The sequence below is a fragment of the Arachis hypogaea genome, chromosome 10 (assembly GCF_003086295.3).
Source record: "Arachis hypogaea cultivar Tifrunner chromosome 10, arahy.Tifrunner.gnm2.J5K5, whole genome shotgun sequence".
Taxonomy (NCBI): Eukaryota; Viridiplantae; Streptophyta; class Magnoliopsida; order Fabales; family Fabaceae; genus Arachis; species Arachis hypogaea.
Window position 1 is genome coordinate 11,135,183 of NC_092045.1, and position 15,416 is coordinate 11,150,598.

The 15,416-nt window shown below is 32.4% G+C and overlaps 1 protein-coding gene across 6 annotated transcripts; it reads left to right on the forward strand.

Annotated features, from left to right (window-relative positions):
• Positions 1-7,928: 7,928 nt before the first annotated feature.
• LOC112715149 (agmatine deiminase) lies at positions 7,929-14,332 on the forward strand. 6 transcript variants are annotated; one of them, XM_025766913.3, is made up of 11 exons: positions 7,929-8,378; positions 10,124-10,261; positions 10,641-10,754; positions 10,865-10,954; positions 11,074-11,146; positions 11,294-11,349; positions 11,446-11,524; positions 11,930-12,064; positions 12,666-12,898; positions 13,504-13,662; positions 14,023-14,332. In XM_025766913.3, the coding sequence occupies exons 2-11, from the start codon at positions 10,175-10,177 to the stop codon at positions 14,104-14,106; spliced, it is 1,110 nt and encodes a 369-aa protein (XP_025622698.1). In that variant the 5' UTR covers positions 7,929-8,378; positions 10,124-10,174; the 3' UTR covers positions 14,107-14,332. The 6 variants fall into 6 exon arrangements, with proteins under 6 accessions (XP_025622698.1, XP_025622701.1, XP_072060699.1 ...); XM_025766916.3 differs by having other exon boundaries at positions 7,930-8,378; positions 10,166-10,261; XM_072204598.1 differs by having other exon boundaries at positions 7,934-8,378; positions 10,043-10,261.
• The last annotated feature ends 1,084 nt before the right edge of the window (positions 14,333-15,416 follow it).

The following is a 15,416-nucleotide window of genomic DNA, read 5'->3' on the forward strand; positions in this document are numbered from 1 at the left end:
TTCGAGATAGCAGTGAAAGCACCTTCGATAGTTCTCATACCAAACCCGTAATCTGCCATAATTCTCCCCACCAGACTCCTGAAACAATCCTCGATACCTGATCTCACATATTCTTCTTCCAAAATGACCACTTTCTCATCAAAATCATTAACCTGATCTAAATGTCTCTCTCCTTGCCTCGGTAATTGACATTGTAGTTTGATTACACACAATTAAATTTTCAATTGACGATATTTAAAATTATCCCTGAAATTGAATGGAGATACTCTTACACACACAATATCTCTCAAATTTTTTTTACAATAATATATTTTTTAATACAATATTATTTTTTTGTTAGTATATGGCTGTTAATTGAAATTGTTCTTTTTGTTATGACTTTTGACCAAAATTATTAGAGATGGTCATAAGTATGGCTAATTTGATTATCGCCCAATCAAAATTGACCCGATTCGACACAATTATATTGATTTTGTATTTGATGGGTGATTAGATATAATCCAGTCAGATTCGATTAAATATGACTTTAATTAATTCAGGTATTGATTTTGGAGTCGCAAACTCGAACTAATAACCTAATTATCCAATTAAATAAATTTAATTTTAGAAAATATATAACAATAGATATACAACTTTTAAGGTGTAAGTACGAAATTATGATATCTATTTAAGTATAAATTTGATAATATATTGTATTTGTTTTTTACTGTTATATAATTTACATAATTATTTCTCATTTTTTAATTTTTAAAATTTTTTTAAATATCATTTTTAATTAGATATTTAATTATTCAAATTGATTCAATTTGAGTTTAATCTGTTTAAATTGGTTGAGATGCACTCAAAAAACCCTCAAATCCGAATCAACGTGAACCAATTAAAATTTAATGATTCAAGTCTCAATTTTTTTCTAAATCCAAACAAATGGAGGCAGAACCATCGACTTTGACTTGAGGTAACATTCACATGTATGTTTGGCAGAAAAACCGTAGAACCGCAAACTATATTTTGCTAATGTTATTTATTTAAACAATTTTTCTCCTATTATATTTATGTGATAGGATCAATTATCACACACTTTCTAAGTTTTAAACTGAAATATTTATACAACATTTTTCATTGCGCTTATGCATTTTAAACTAATTAAGTAAGTAAACTACAATAATTATCAGAATTTTCATGCTAATTTCACAAATTTTATGCAAATTTAGTTATTTTATTTAATAAATTATATGTTGAGAAATACTACTGTAAATATTTATTTTGTATAGATTATATTTTTATGGTTCAAAATAGCTACACGTATGTAACAACAGTGTCACTAGTATTATTAAATAATAATTTGCATGGTTTAAAATAAATATTTGTATTTTTTGTATGAATTTATATCTTTACAGTATAATTGACTTTATATGTTTTTATAAAAAAGAATTTTATTCTAGAACTTAAATAAAATAAAACTATTTTTAGATAAAAATATTTATGTTGACATTGATTTTTAATTAAATTTAAAAATTATTATTAAATTTTTTTTTATTTGACACAAATTTGTTATATGTAAAAAAATTTATTTAATTTTATTTTTATCTCTTTCTTGGACTCAATTGGCTTCAAATTCTTTTCATCATATACCAATTTGTTAGTGTTTGTTTGGATTGGATTTTTTGAATTAAAAAAGTATCTTTTTTAAATAAAGTATTTTTATTCAATTTTAAAATTATTTGGATACATCTTTTTAAAAAAGTACTTTTATTGAAAATATAAATTATTTACTTTTTTTTAATTAATAATACTTTTCTTTAAAAAAAAAAACGTTTTTAATACTTAAAAAACTTTTTTAAAAAGTCTATCTAAATATGAAATAGTTTTTGTCTATTAAAAAAATCTTTTTAAAAACATGAAAAAGTAAATAATTTTTTTCAAAAGTCAATCCAAACTATTTTTTCTATCTTTTTATCCATTATTTAAAAGATTTTTCATTAGTGTACAAAAATTTAACTTGCAATCGGTCCGTACTTACTATAGCAAAGTTCCAATAAAATAGAGTGAAATATATGAAAACTTTTCTGTGTGTCATTCTAGTATGTCTATGTTAAAGTCACATTTTTTTAATATTTTAGTAACATTTTTTTAAGCAATATTTTTTAAAAGGTGTTATTTAACAATAAAAAAATTATTATGTTAATTTTAGTAACACTTTTTGAAAAAATATAGTCACTATAATTATTGTAACATAGTCATGTTAGAATGACCCATATATGCATGTTAGTATGTCTATGTAATAATAACTACGGTGGCTTAAAAAGTGTTGTTAAAAGTAAATTAATATTTTTTATTATTTACAATATTTTTAATTTTAAAAATAAAAGAAAAAGTGTTACCAAAATGAAAAAAAAAGACTTTAAAGTTAAAAACACTTATATTGCCACCGAAACATCTTCATAGTAGAATTTGCTATATATATGGTAGGTCTACTCTTGCTACAAATGTGGTGCCAATGTGCTTGGTTGCCATCAAAAGAATGAAACCTGGTATGGATACATTTGCAACTAATGACAGTGATTTAGAGTGTAAATCTTTATAATAGTCTCTGAGATTCACGTAATTATTCAATTTAATTCTCGACATTCCAATTTTATAATAGTGGTTCTTAGATAGAGCTCCAGACACTATGGTAGTCTCTGGAATCTTTTTGGTACTGAGTAATCTGTCAAAGTGTTGATGTGGCTATCTTTTTTTCCACTAGATTGTTCCAACGGATAGGTGACGTGGATACATTTCAATTAGACTCAATTTGGTCCCTCCCCAAACATATAACCCTAAATCAATCTCAACTATTTAGAGTGCATTCTTTTTCTTCTTCTTCATCATCATCTTCTTCTTATTGAAGCACTCAGATTATTTGTAGTAAGTTGATGTTGAAAAATCATGAAGGGAGGTGAGAGCACTGCTGCAGGTAGTTCTATCCAATCACCTTCTAATGGGTATATGACGAGGATGCAAAATCGTTGGAGGTTAGTGCAGGTGCCGGAGTGGTGTAGTTGTACCTGTCATCTGATTTTGAGGTAGTCTAGAATAGATTCGAATAAAAACAAACTCTTTTTTAGTTGTCTCAATTATAATGTGAGTGAAGAAGTTAGTTCTCTATGTTGATCTGTTAGTTTTTTTCTATTTTTTCAACATCTTGTAATTTTTGGTTGATTTCAGACAAGTGAAAAGAGGTGTGTGGATGGTTTGTGTGGGTTGATATTGGGCATGATAAAACTTGAAAATCAAAACATATTACTCTGACTAATAAATTGAAGATGAACTTTTTTTGGAGACTTGAGAAGTTAGAAAATGACGTTAGGAGAAAATTGATTATCCATTTGGTTGTTTTGGTTCTATTTGTAGTGGTAGTATTGTTTGTAGTGATGTTATGTAAAGTGTAAATGGTATTTATTATTGTTTAATCTATGTAATCAATGAACTATATAAAATATATCAATAATGTTCTTTCATGCCAACCTTTATTTTCTCCATAAGAATGTATTCTAAATATTTAAGATTGATTTAGGGTTATATATTGGGAGAGGGACTAAACTGGATTCAATAGAAATGTATCCATGTTACTTAGTCGTTGGAACAATCTAGCATGGAAAAAGATAGCCATATCAGCACTCTAATCGTTGGCTTAGTACCAAAAAGAACTCAAGGAATCACTATAATACATGAACCCCTATTTGAGAGATCACTATATTCAAATTGTAATATTAAAAATTAAATTTGATAATTTCGTGAATCTCATGAATCATTATAAAAATTTATTCATGATTTGGAAATTAAACATGGTTCATTAACAATAAAACCTTGGAATAATTTCATTAAACCCTAGCAGCCGCTCACCCCTTCCTTCTCCATCGCCGAGTTACTCCCGTCGGCCAGAGGGTGCCGTCGCTGCCGGACGAGCTTCAACTGAGCGTCCCAATTCTCAGGTCAGCGTCGTTCGCGTGCAAAAAACCCACGGGCACCTTCGTTTTCTCGCCGGAGCTCTCCGTTTCTCCATCGTCGTCATCCATTTCTCGGCGTTGTGGTAGATCGTTCTCTCCTTGGCATCTCTCCTCTTTTATCTCACTCTTTCCGCCACCGTTTCACTACTTTGAGTCATTTTTCTTGAGTTAAATGTTTTCTCATTTTGTGAATTTTGAGTTAATTTTGTTTTTGTTGATGGTTAATTTTTTGAGTTAATTGTTGATTGTTGTTTGTTTTTAATAGAGTTAATTATTGTTAATTTTCTAAGTTAGTAAAGGTCTGTTTTTGTTCCGAGTTAACGGGGATCTGTTTTTGTTATAACATTCTCTACCTCATTCAATTGCACTTCAAGCTCTTTGATTTTTCTTTGCTGATTAATTAACACTCTCTTTGCTTCAGCTATCTGTATACAAAGAAAACATTGTTTATGGTACTTTGTCTTTCTAAACCTAAAAACAAATGCAATATTTGAAAACAAATATTCAAAAATTATTCCTAAAGAACATTCACGTTTATAATCCGAATCATTTAGTAAACAATTCTTTTTTTGGAGGACTCAAGATATGGAGAGTGTGGGCCTCCAATTCCCTAATCCATTGAACTTTTAGGATTTTGGTTAGTAGGTGCAATCAGTCTGCTCAAACTTCATTATAGTTATTATCAAAATTTGTAGTATTTTTTTTGTTTTACTGTCTCAAATGTGAATTATTTCAAATTATATATTAAAATTTTAATAATTTTATTTGAGTAAATAGTCAAATTTATCTATGAAAGATCATTTATTCTCCAAATTGATTTGTGAAATTTTTTTAATTAAATTCGTTCTTTAAAAATTTTAAATTAATCGCATTGGTCCTTCTGTCACTTCTTTTGACAGCGTCAAAATTTGCTGGTATTACACGTTAGGTAATACTACAACATACATCTAGAAGTCTTAATTGGTTGCTAACATGATAAGTTTATGAAATTAGATTAAATTAAAACCTAATTACAGGGACCTTGAGGCATTAGAATCCCTCAATTTGGGGTTTATTTGATCTAATTTCATAAATTTATCATATTAGTCGTCAATTAGTACTACTAGGTGTGTTGTGGTGTTACTTAATGTGCCACATCAACAAACTCTAATGTCGTTAGTAACGGAGGTGACTGAAGGACTAACATGAACGAGTAATCTTTTAAGGACTAATTTGATATTTTGACCATTTACTCACTTTTATTTTATATTTAAATCGGTTCAACCACAGTTTGATCTCAATCAGACAATTGGACCATTGAACCAATCACTTGACCGGTTCGATTTTTGCAGCCTTGGTTAGCAATTAAAAATTATTTAGACAAGTTTGACTAAATTGTCATCTAATAATGTTCAACTATTAACTTTACGTGAAGACAACTGAATGTGAGTTTTCATCACGCGTGAATCTATTCCAATAAAATCCAAGGTTCTGAAAACTGGTTCGAATTGGTAGGTCGAACTGGTCAAATAGTGAACTGGTATAAAAAACGAATCGGTCATATACCAAATCCAAAAGATTCAGAAATCGCCATTAGACCGTCAAACCGGTCGGTCGAATCTAACCGGAACCCGACTGGATTTCTGAAATTTGCTCAAAACGGCGCCGTTGGTTAGAGGAATCCTAACCATTAACCAAGACGCGCAGCACCCTCTTGGACTCTAGGGCTGCACATGGATCGGATAATGTCCGCATATCTGCGGTAATTATCCGCATCCGATCCGAATTTTGCGGATATTATCCGATCACACTATGGTAGGATCGGATTGCAGATTTGACAGTGATATTTGCAGATCCGATCCTTAGATCCATATATCCGCACGTCTCATATAAATAGCATAGTTTAAGAAAGTAAACATTAATGTGATATGAATTTTAGTGTGTTGTTTTATGAATTTTATGATATCTTGTTTTTAATTTTTTATGTTGTACTTTAATTTAGAATAATTAAACTTAGATCTTGTGTTATTATTTTTCTATTCAAGATAACTTTTATTGATAATATTTTAAGAGTAGATATGCTTAAACATGTGAAAAAATAGATTTTCTAGAGCCAAAAAGGACCTTAAAACAATTTTTTTAATTATGCGGATATACTCGATATCCGATCCGATCCAATCTGAAAGTATACGGATCGGATCTAACTTGAAAAAATGCGGATATCGTATCCGATTCGATCCGATCCGATCCGTGTGCAGTACTATTGGCCTCTCCTCTCTCTCAGTCTCACTCAGCCACTCTCCTCCTTCCTCTCATCGAGCTCCTCCCTCACTCCCTCACTTCACTCTCTGTGTCCTCTGAATAAACATGCTGAAGAACGCAGAGAAGAGAACTCGAACGCAGCTTGGAGGAAGCACCGAAGCAGTCTTCTCTCGTCGTCGTTCTTCAACGTCTAGCCACCGCCGTTGTCTGCATTGCTACAGCTTTGGTGCAACGTCGCCCTTGTTCGCCGCACGTCCGCTTCCTTTTTGGCCAAGCTTCTGCCTCTGTTTTTTGGCCAACCCTTGTTCTACCCTTGTTCGAGCAGCTTAGCCCTCTGTTCAACCCTCTATGCCGCGTGTTTGAGCCTCTATTCCGCCACCTTTCAGCCACCATTCCGCCACCTTTCAGCCACCGTTCCGCCATTGTTCAGCCTCCATTTAGCCATCTTCGTCGCGTTTTAAAGCTCCTCCCTCTCCCTATACTATTTGAATTTTGGTACTGCTCCATCCTAGGGTGATTTTTTCCTTCTTCTTGTTCTTTCTTGTATTAATTATTCAGTTATTGTTTTATTTGATTGTTGTTTTCATGATTAGTATGTTTTCTAGTTCTTATTTTGATGTTTGTTTACCGTAGCTTAAAATTTTAATTGTTCTTGTTATTTTGATTTTCAGTTTTAATTGATCTTATTAACTTGTTAATTTGATAAATTATTATTTTGGTGTTGTTCTTGACCTTTTGATTGTTATATTGTGTTTTGCTATTGTTGATTTAATAAATTATTCACTGAGTGGAAGATGAAAACCTACCATGTTAAAACTGCTCCTGCCATGTTAAACCTGTCATGTTAAAACTACTCCTATTGGTTTTGTATGGCTCAATCCCTTTTCCAAAGAGATTCTACCACCATGCTTGGACCTTCTCTCTGAGGTTGGCCCTGTGATGATTAAGGACGTAAATCTTGTGACCCACTTTAGCAATTAACTTTTTAGTTTCTTTTTTAAATCGAATATCGAAATTTTGTTTGTTGATACTAGTAATTTTGCTTGTTGATGTGTAAATATATTCTTTCATATTCCTCACTAAATTGTAGTGATCTGTATTCTTTTGATCCCAAAGCCTTTATTAGTTATTGTTGCATATTGGTAGATAGAAGGTATCAAATTTTGTGACATATGGTAGTAACTAGTAAGCAGAGTAGTTTATTCTTTTATTTTCTTTTCTTTTCGAGATATGTCAGATAGAACAATGTATATACTTTTGAAAACGAAATTGTTTCTTTTGAACCGAAATTTGGGTGATTACTCTTTTCTAAATATGTCAGATAGAACATATTAGGTATTTTCTTTAATTGGAATGTAGAAGATAGTACATCTTTTTATGGTTTTATTCTTTAATGTAACAACTTTTGAATAATTATTGTTAGTTAATTTGGAACCTTGCTGTTAGTTATTTTATTTATTATATTATAAAACGGCAATGTTCTAAAAACTGGACCGGACTGCCTAGTCCGACCGGTTCAATCGTGAACTGCCAGCTAAAACAATTTGGTTTGCCATGCAAAACCATTATTTTAAAAACCGGCTGTAAACCGCTAAACCAGCCAAAAACCGATCGGTCGGACCGGATTGGGACCTGGCCAGTTCTCATCAAACAGTGCCGTTTTGCGTAAACAAAACCAAAAAAAGCACGCGTAAAGCTAGTCCAGCCACAACCAACCCTTTCTCCAATTCTTCCATCTCCTTCCTCCTCTCCAAAGAAACAGGAAACCCTAGCTTCACCGCCGCAAGCTACAAGAAGTGAGCCATTGCTACTGTCCGTTGCAGTCAGGGGCACCTGTGAAGCACAGAAGCCTCTCCTCCCAACCCTAAAGCCCCTTCTCCAGTTTCTTTTATCTCATTACCCTAGCCTCACCGCCGTCTGTCGCAGTCAGGGGATCCTCTCTTCATTTCGTCGGCGTCCTCCAAAGAAGAACCCCTGTTGGCTCTCAGTATTCGTTCTCTACCATCGTCTGCTCGCAGTTGTCCTTCGAAGGTCAGGCTCATTGCTCGTAGTCTTCGTTCTATTCTTCACAGTCCGTCATCTTGCTCGTTGCCTGGTCTCCGTCTCTGTTGCGCTTCTGCCCGTCGGCTTTGACCGCTCAGAACGAAGGCAAATGCTTCATTTTTTTTTTAATTTTCGTTCTCTATTCTTCCTTCTTTACTCAATACATTGTTTATTTTTGGATTTTGCTAATGCTAATCAGATTGAAATTTGAATCTAGCTGTATTATACTTTATTTTCTTGTTTTGGATTGAATGATTAAATGATTAGTTGATTTATTTTGCTGGTTAATTTTTGTTAAAATTGTGCTGATTCAATTGATTTAGGTCAATGGTTAATCTTGTTAATCTTCATTAAAATTGTGTGCTATCTTTTGTTTTGTGTTGTGACTCGATTGTGCTTAGATTGTGACTGTCTTAATGACTTAAAATTGTGCTTAGATTGAATGATTAATTGATTATTTGATTAGCTATGGCTGTTTTGATGTGTTGCTGTTTTGTGTTTTGTGATTTTTATATATAGTGATGTGCTGTTGTTTTGTGTTTTGTGACTTAATTGTGCTTAAATTGAATGATTAATTGATTATTGATTAGGATGATTGTTCTGCTGAATTAATTGATTATTGATTAGGATGATTATTAATTGATTATTACAATACCAAAAGAGAAATTGTTCTTACCACCGTGTGGTCAGTATCATTTTATTTTGGAGATATTGCAGCTATGTTGGTTTACTCTCCTTCAGTATATATGTTCAGCTGAAAAGTTCAGAATAGTTGCAGAGCTTGAGATCTTTGAATCTGCTGCAAGTGTGCTGGAATTATTGTGATTTTTATATAGGATGGTTGTTCTGCCATGCTGCTATATTTTAGGATGTTTATACTAGTGCTAGAAAATATAAATTATGTTTTATAAGCACCCTTTTATTTGGGTCTTAAGAGTGTGTAGCTTCACAAATTATTTTGAGTCTTAAGAGTATGTAACTTCATAAATTATGTTGCATTATGACTGTCTTAGCTTCACAAATTATTTTTTCAGATTAATTTATTTATAATTTTAAAATTATTTTATTATAAAACGGTTTTTTCGGTTAAATTACGGTGGACCGATTAGACCAGTAAACCAGTAACTAGAATGGTTAATAATCGATTCAATTTTCAAAACTTTATAAAACAATTATTCTAATTGAACTACAATTAAACTGATTGGACTAATAAACCAGCAAATCAATAACTAAAACGGTTCACTGACCGGTTTGATTTCAGAACGTTGATAAAACCCATAACCCATATCGAATCAGTTCTCAAACAAGTGTTATCGAAAAGTGTGCCTGCCCTATCTTAACATGGTGTCCACTCGCTGACATCAGTAGATTCCAATTTCACACTTTTCTTCTGCCATTCACCGTCATGCATTTTGGTAGCCATGTATCTCTTGCTTTTTTACATTTTTATCTCGATTGTTGGAGCAAAGAAAATTAAATTAGTCATCTAACCAGTATTTTCTGCCCACATATTATCAAAATGAATTGCTAATTTGTAATTTCATATTGAAATTGTAAATCTTATAGTATAGTAAAATCATGTGTAAGAGAAAATTAAATTCTGTGTTGTGGCTGGGTTATATTTGAAGATTAGTGTTCTTATCGTTGGAGGTTTATACTAGGGACCATTACTTTTGCAAAGGTCATGCATGCAGTTTTAGGGTAGATCTACTCACTTTTTTTAATAAGATTTTTTTTACTCATATAATTTAAAGTCATGTAAAATATAGGTGCAGAACTGAAGATTCTCATTGTTGCATATAATTGAATGGTGTAAAGTAAGATATTTCCTTCATTATTTCGGTTCTCAGTCTTTGACACAAAAAAATCACAAGAGGATAGTGTGAAGGCAGATTGTTGTGATGGATCTACAAGGCTTGCCTGCGAGTCATGGATTCCACATGCCTGCGGAGTGGGAACCTCACACTCAATGTTGGATGGGTTGGCCTGTGAGTTGCATAATTCACACTCTTTTATTCTTATTTTTCTTAAAGCAAATAGACACTTCACAGCACCAAAAGTAATCACAAGGTTCAATTCATGGTCATAGCTTTGAACATGGTTTCACACATCTCTCATCACAGATGGTTGTTATTGAGACGTGACACAAATATAGGAACATAGAGATTGTAAATTTGTGTCCACTATAGAAAATATATGAAACTAGTGTCTTGAGACTCTCAATTTTGTGTACCTGTCTCTTTGATATTTGTGTCGTGTTTTAGCCGCCCAAGGCAGCCTTGAAAAACTAGTGAAACAGTGTTTGGTGGTGGACTTTTGGGGTCTTTTGGTGATTGTTATGAGTACTAGGTTGGTGTTATTTGACAGGAACGCCCAGATAACTGGAGAGAGAATGCTGTTCCTGCTCAAGATGTGTTTGCCAAGGTAGCATCTGCAATCTCAAGATTTGAGGATGTAACTGTTTGTGCTAGTTCTGGCCAGGTTGGTTGAAGTTTGACATTTTCATTATTTGGCTAGTATCTTGAGGAGTGGACTCAGTTGTTTCTGATGATATGTGGCTTTTGATGCTTGAAATTTCTTTGCCATTTTAGTGGGGGAATGCCAGGAGAATGCTACCTGAACATATCAGGGTCCTTGAGATCAGCATGAATGATTCTTGGTTTCGTGACACCGGACCAACTGTGAGTTTTTCTCCTTATACATGGATGAGCTTTCTGATCAAGTCAGATACTAGATGTTTGGATTTCTACACATGCAGAATTTCATTGTTGACAAAAATTTTCTCTGTTTTGTTCAATAGTTTGTTGTGAAAAGATCAGAGTCTGGTAAGCAAACTATTGCAGGAATTGACTGGAATTTTAATAGCTGGGGAGGTAAGCACTTAAGACCTTTGATATTGGACGTTCTATTTCCAAACAAGGACTGTTTCTTTTGTGGAATGAATGAAGTACATATGATTAGTTGATGTTATGTCTTCATTATTGTTAGTTCAGCTAATGGAGTTTATAAATCTTTTCCAGGGTTAGAAGATGGATGTTATACTGATTGGAGTTTGGACATCCTTGTTGCTAGGAAGGTGTGTGTAGTTAAATATTTAACATTTTTATTTTTGTCATCTTTTACTCTATTGCAAAATGCCTACATGACTTCGCTATCATCATATGTTTGCTAGATTTTGGCAATTGAGAGGGTTCATAGATTTTCACATTCAATGATACTTGAAGGTGGAAGCATACATGTTGATGGAGAAGGTAAGAGTTGTTGGCTTGCTGAATTTTTTAAAAAAATATATATATATAAATTCCTGGTTTTCTTGTTGTTTAATATAAATTCCCCCATATTATGAAGAAATATACACTTTTGATAATTGATATAAAGTAGACAATGAGTCTGCTTATTAAATGCTATTAGGTTGCTCTTAAACTTCTCTAAGATGTAGTTTTATAGTGCTAATCCTTTCGTAAATTAAGTGCTAACTAGGCTGGATGATTGTTTATATGTAATTATGTTCATGAACTTGTGGTCTAAGTTTATTCTTTCATTTCTATATGTTCTGAGATCAAATGAACTGTGCTTGAATATAATGCTCTGTGGCTATATAGCTTACAAAATTTATAAGTTCTTCTTTTAACTTCAGCAACCTTTTCTTGCTTCAGGTACTTGCCTTACCACTGAAGAATGTCTCTTGAACAAGAACAGAAATCCTCATATGAGTAAGAACCAAATAGAGGATCAACTTAAGACATATCTTGGAGTCAGCAAGATTATATGGTTGCCCCGTGGATTGTATGGTATATAAACTTGATGCTGATCTTTTAGACTAAGAATCTTCCTATGAATTGATATTATAATGATCACAATTTTGAATTTGGTGTAGTCAAAGATTTTTGTAAAGACCATTTATCATGAGGTGCAGTATATGTTCTGATATAGATTGGTGTTTGGATAAGAATAACTCCATTTATGAATAAAAGCCTAGTTTCATTTGTCATAAAAATTGGGCCAATTGCAGCTTAGTATGCAATATAGCTTAAAGTTGTACACCCATTTAATGATACCACTCTGGTTCAATAAGTTCAAATCTGAATGTGTGTTTTTTAATGCACATTCTGTCTGGAAATTAGCATCTTGTTATTTTGAATATGCTTTTGCCGGTAAATTAAAGACTCCAGAGCTTCACTATTATCGTCTACACATTAGTACATTTTTTTTCTGCAATGTAATGTTATTATTACATTTATACTGATTAAAGCAATTTCTGCGCTAGGAATCTTATGCTCTTATGTAGAGATGATGTGAAAAATATTGTGATACAAGTTTTAGGTTCAAAGTGATACTTAAATGTTATTCACTCCCTAAGATCTGATTGAGAAGTATGCTGCTTTTGTACAGGAGATGATGATACTAATGGCCATATTGATAACATGTGCTGTTTCACTAGGCCTGGTGTGGTTTTGCTGTCTTGGACTGATGATGAAAGTGATCCTCAATATGAAAGATCTATGGAAGCATATTCTCTGCTTTCTAATGAAACTGATGCCAATGGTAGAAAATTTGAAATCATTAAACTCCATGTTCCTGGACCACTATATATGACAGAGAAAGAGGCAGCTGGAGTAGTTCAAGTAAGCGTCCAAGTTCATATTTCTTGTCTTGTCAATAAAAAATATAATTTCTTCAAAGTTGGATGTTATAAAAGAAAGGTATCATCTTATTATTTCATTTCATTTGAAGACCTATGCTAATATTTTGCAAGATTTAATACAAAGTTTGTCACCACCTATATCAATTCTTGATGTAATATTTGAGGCCATTCTGTTTCTTAATGGGAAATTGATTGGGCATATATCAAGTCATACCCCTCTATTTTGGTTAATACTAAGTTCTAATGTTGGATAGTATCTACCAAGTATTGTGTGTGATTTCTTTGATGGAATTTCTCTCTGTTTATATGGAAAATTCAGAGATATGAACCAGTTCTGTTTTGTTAGAATGTGGTGGTTTATGATCAGGTGTACAGTTTAAATTGAGATATCCTGTTTCTTTTGATGACTTTGCTAACTGGTTATACCAAAAAACTTGTCTACCAAGCTTAGAGAAATGTTGATGACTGAAGTGATGAATTTAATTTACACACTTCTGACTGAAATGATTCAATATTCATGCAACTGCTGTTGAATCAGTTCACTCAATGCCTTTTCTGAACTTCTAATATAACTATATTTTTCAGGGTGATGATGGTAAGGCAAGACTTCCAGGTACTAGGCTTGCTGCTTCCTATGTGAACTTTTACATTGCAAATGGAGGTATCATTGTACCACAATTCGGAGATAAGAAGTGGGACGATGAAGCTGTTCGAGTCCTATCAAAGGCCTTCCCAGATCACAAAGTAAGTAAAACTGCTTGTTAAAATGCTATTTTTGTTGAAGAATGTTTCACCAAATGGTAACCTTTCAGAGTGAAGTATTATTTGCAATAATTACTTCAGCTTTCGCGAATCAAGGCATTATCCTAAACATCTGGAAGAATACCAAATTTGAATACCTAAGAGTCTATTTGGTTTATGTATTTATTTTCAATGTTTTTGGTTTTCAAAATTATTTTGGAATAAAAAATGAATACAGTACAAGAAAGAACAAAATTTGTGTTTTGTTCTCTCTCTCTCTCTCTCTCTCTCTCTCTCTCTCTCTTTGGGGTTCTTGATGTATTTTTTTGGTTACTGACATTCTTAATTGTGGCTAATATCTAGGTTGTTGGAATCGAAGGTTCAAGGGAGATTGTTTTAGCTGGTGGAAATATACACTGCATTACTCAGCAACAACCAGCCTTTTGAGCAAAGTACTGTCAACATTTGTTCACATGAGTGTTGTATTTGCATTGAAATTTGTAGTCTCTGGATCATTGATTATACTGCTTGGTTCATTCCATTAATCTTCAAATGATTGATCCACATAGAGGCACAAAAGTGTGTTTAAGTGCATTGAAACAAAATGTAAACTGGCATTTTTCAAGTTGGAAAATCTAAATGAATGAATAAATTAAGAGATTTCTTGTTTTTACTTTGTAAAGGTACTTGAATGCTTCCAACTATGATCTACCATGTATCTATGAAATTTTTCTTCATTTTTCAAGTCAAGTCTTCCCTCACGTGTTGTTATAATTGAATTTCATGTAAGTTTGGTATGTTTTGTTAAAGCAAAATCTTTAAAGGATTATACAATATGATCCTTAAAGTAGAATCAAATTTCTTCTTAAATCTCTTAATCTTTAATGTAGTTTAGGGTAGTTCTATTTAGGCACAGAGGCATCTTAGCTAAATTACCTGATAAGTTTACTAACTATGAATGAAGTCTTACGTTTACAATAGATATAGAAGAAAAATTGCTATATGGGTTTGGATTGATTATCACGTATAATAGAAATAGAATTGTGTTCTAATTTCTAACCGTCTATTGCATTATGTTAGTTTAACTCCTAAAATACAAAATGGAATTACTAATTGGAGAAATCAATTTTCTTTTCATAAAGTACTTTATTCATACAATGATATTTATTTTTTTTGGGTCAACTATTCATAGTATATAAAAAGTAAGATAATTAATTCTTTTTAAAACTTTGGCTTGGTCTGGCTAAGTTTCAAACTTTTGGTAAGGTTTCAATTAAAGAAAAATATAGGTAGACAATGAGAATACTAAACAATGTGAACAATGAATATGTCGGATGTTCAATTCAATAGGTATGCAGATGATTATATTTATTATTTTTAATTGGATGGTTATTTCTTTTGATTCGATTAACTCTTGCACAGTTAACAGCTACAGCAGCAGTCAACACTCGTTTCTCTTTGATTTTCTGAGTTGAAAAATGTAATTTTCTGTGAAAAATTGCGTAAAAATGCATACCGGTAAATTAGCCGGCAGTACCGATTTAAATCTATCCGGTACTGCGTGAGAACAGTAAAAACTGTAGAAAAACTTAGGCAAATAATTAAAGTTAAAAACCGGGAGTTAATTATAAAGGTTCAGCCCAAAATTAGACCAAACGAACCAAAAATGTTAATGAGTTGGACCGGGCCAAGTTGGGCCCAAGCTCAACATATATAAGTTCATTAATGAACCCTTTCAACCACAAACACACCCGCAT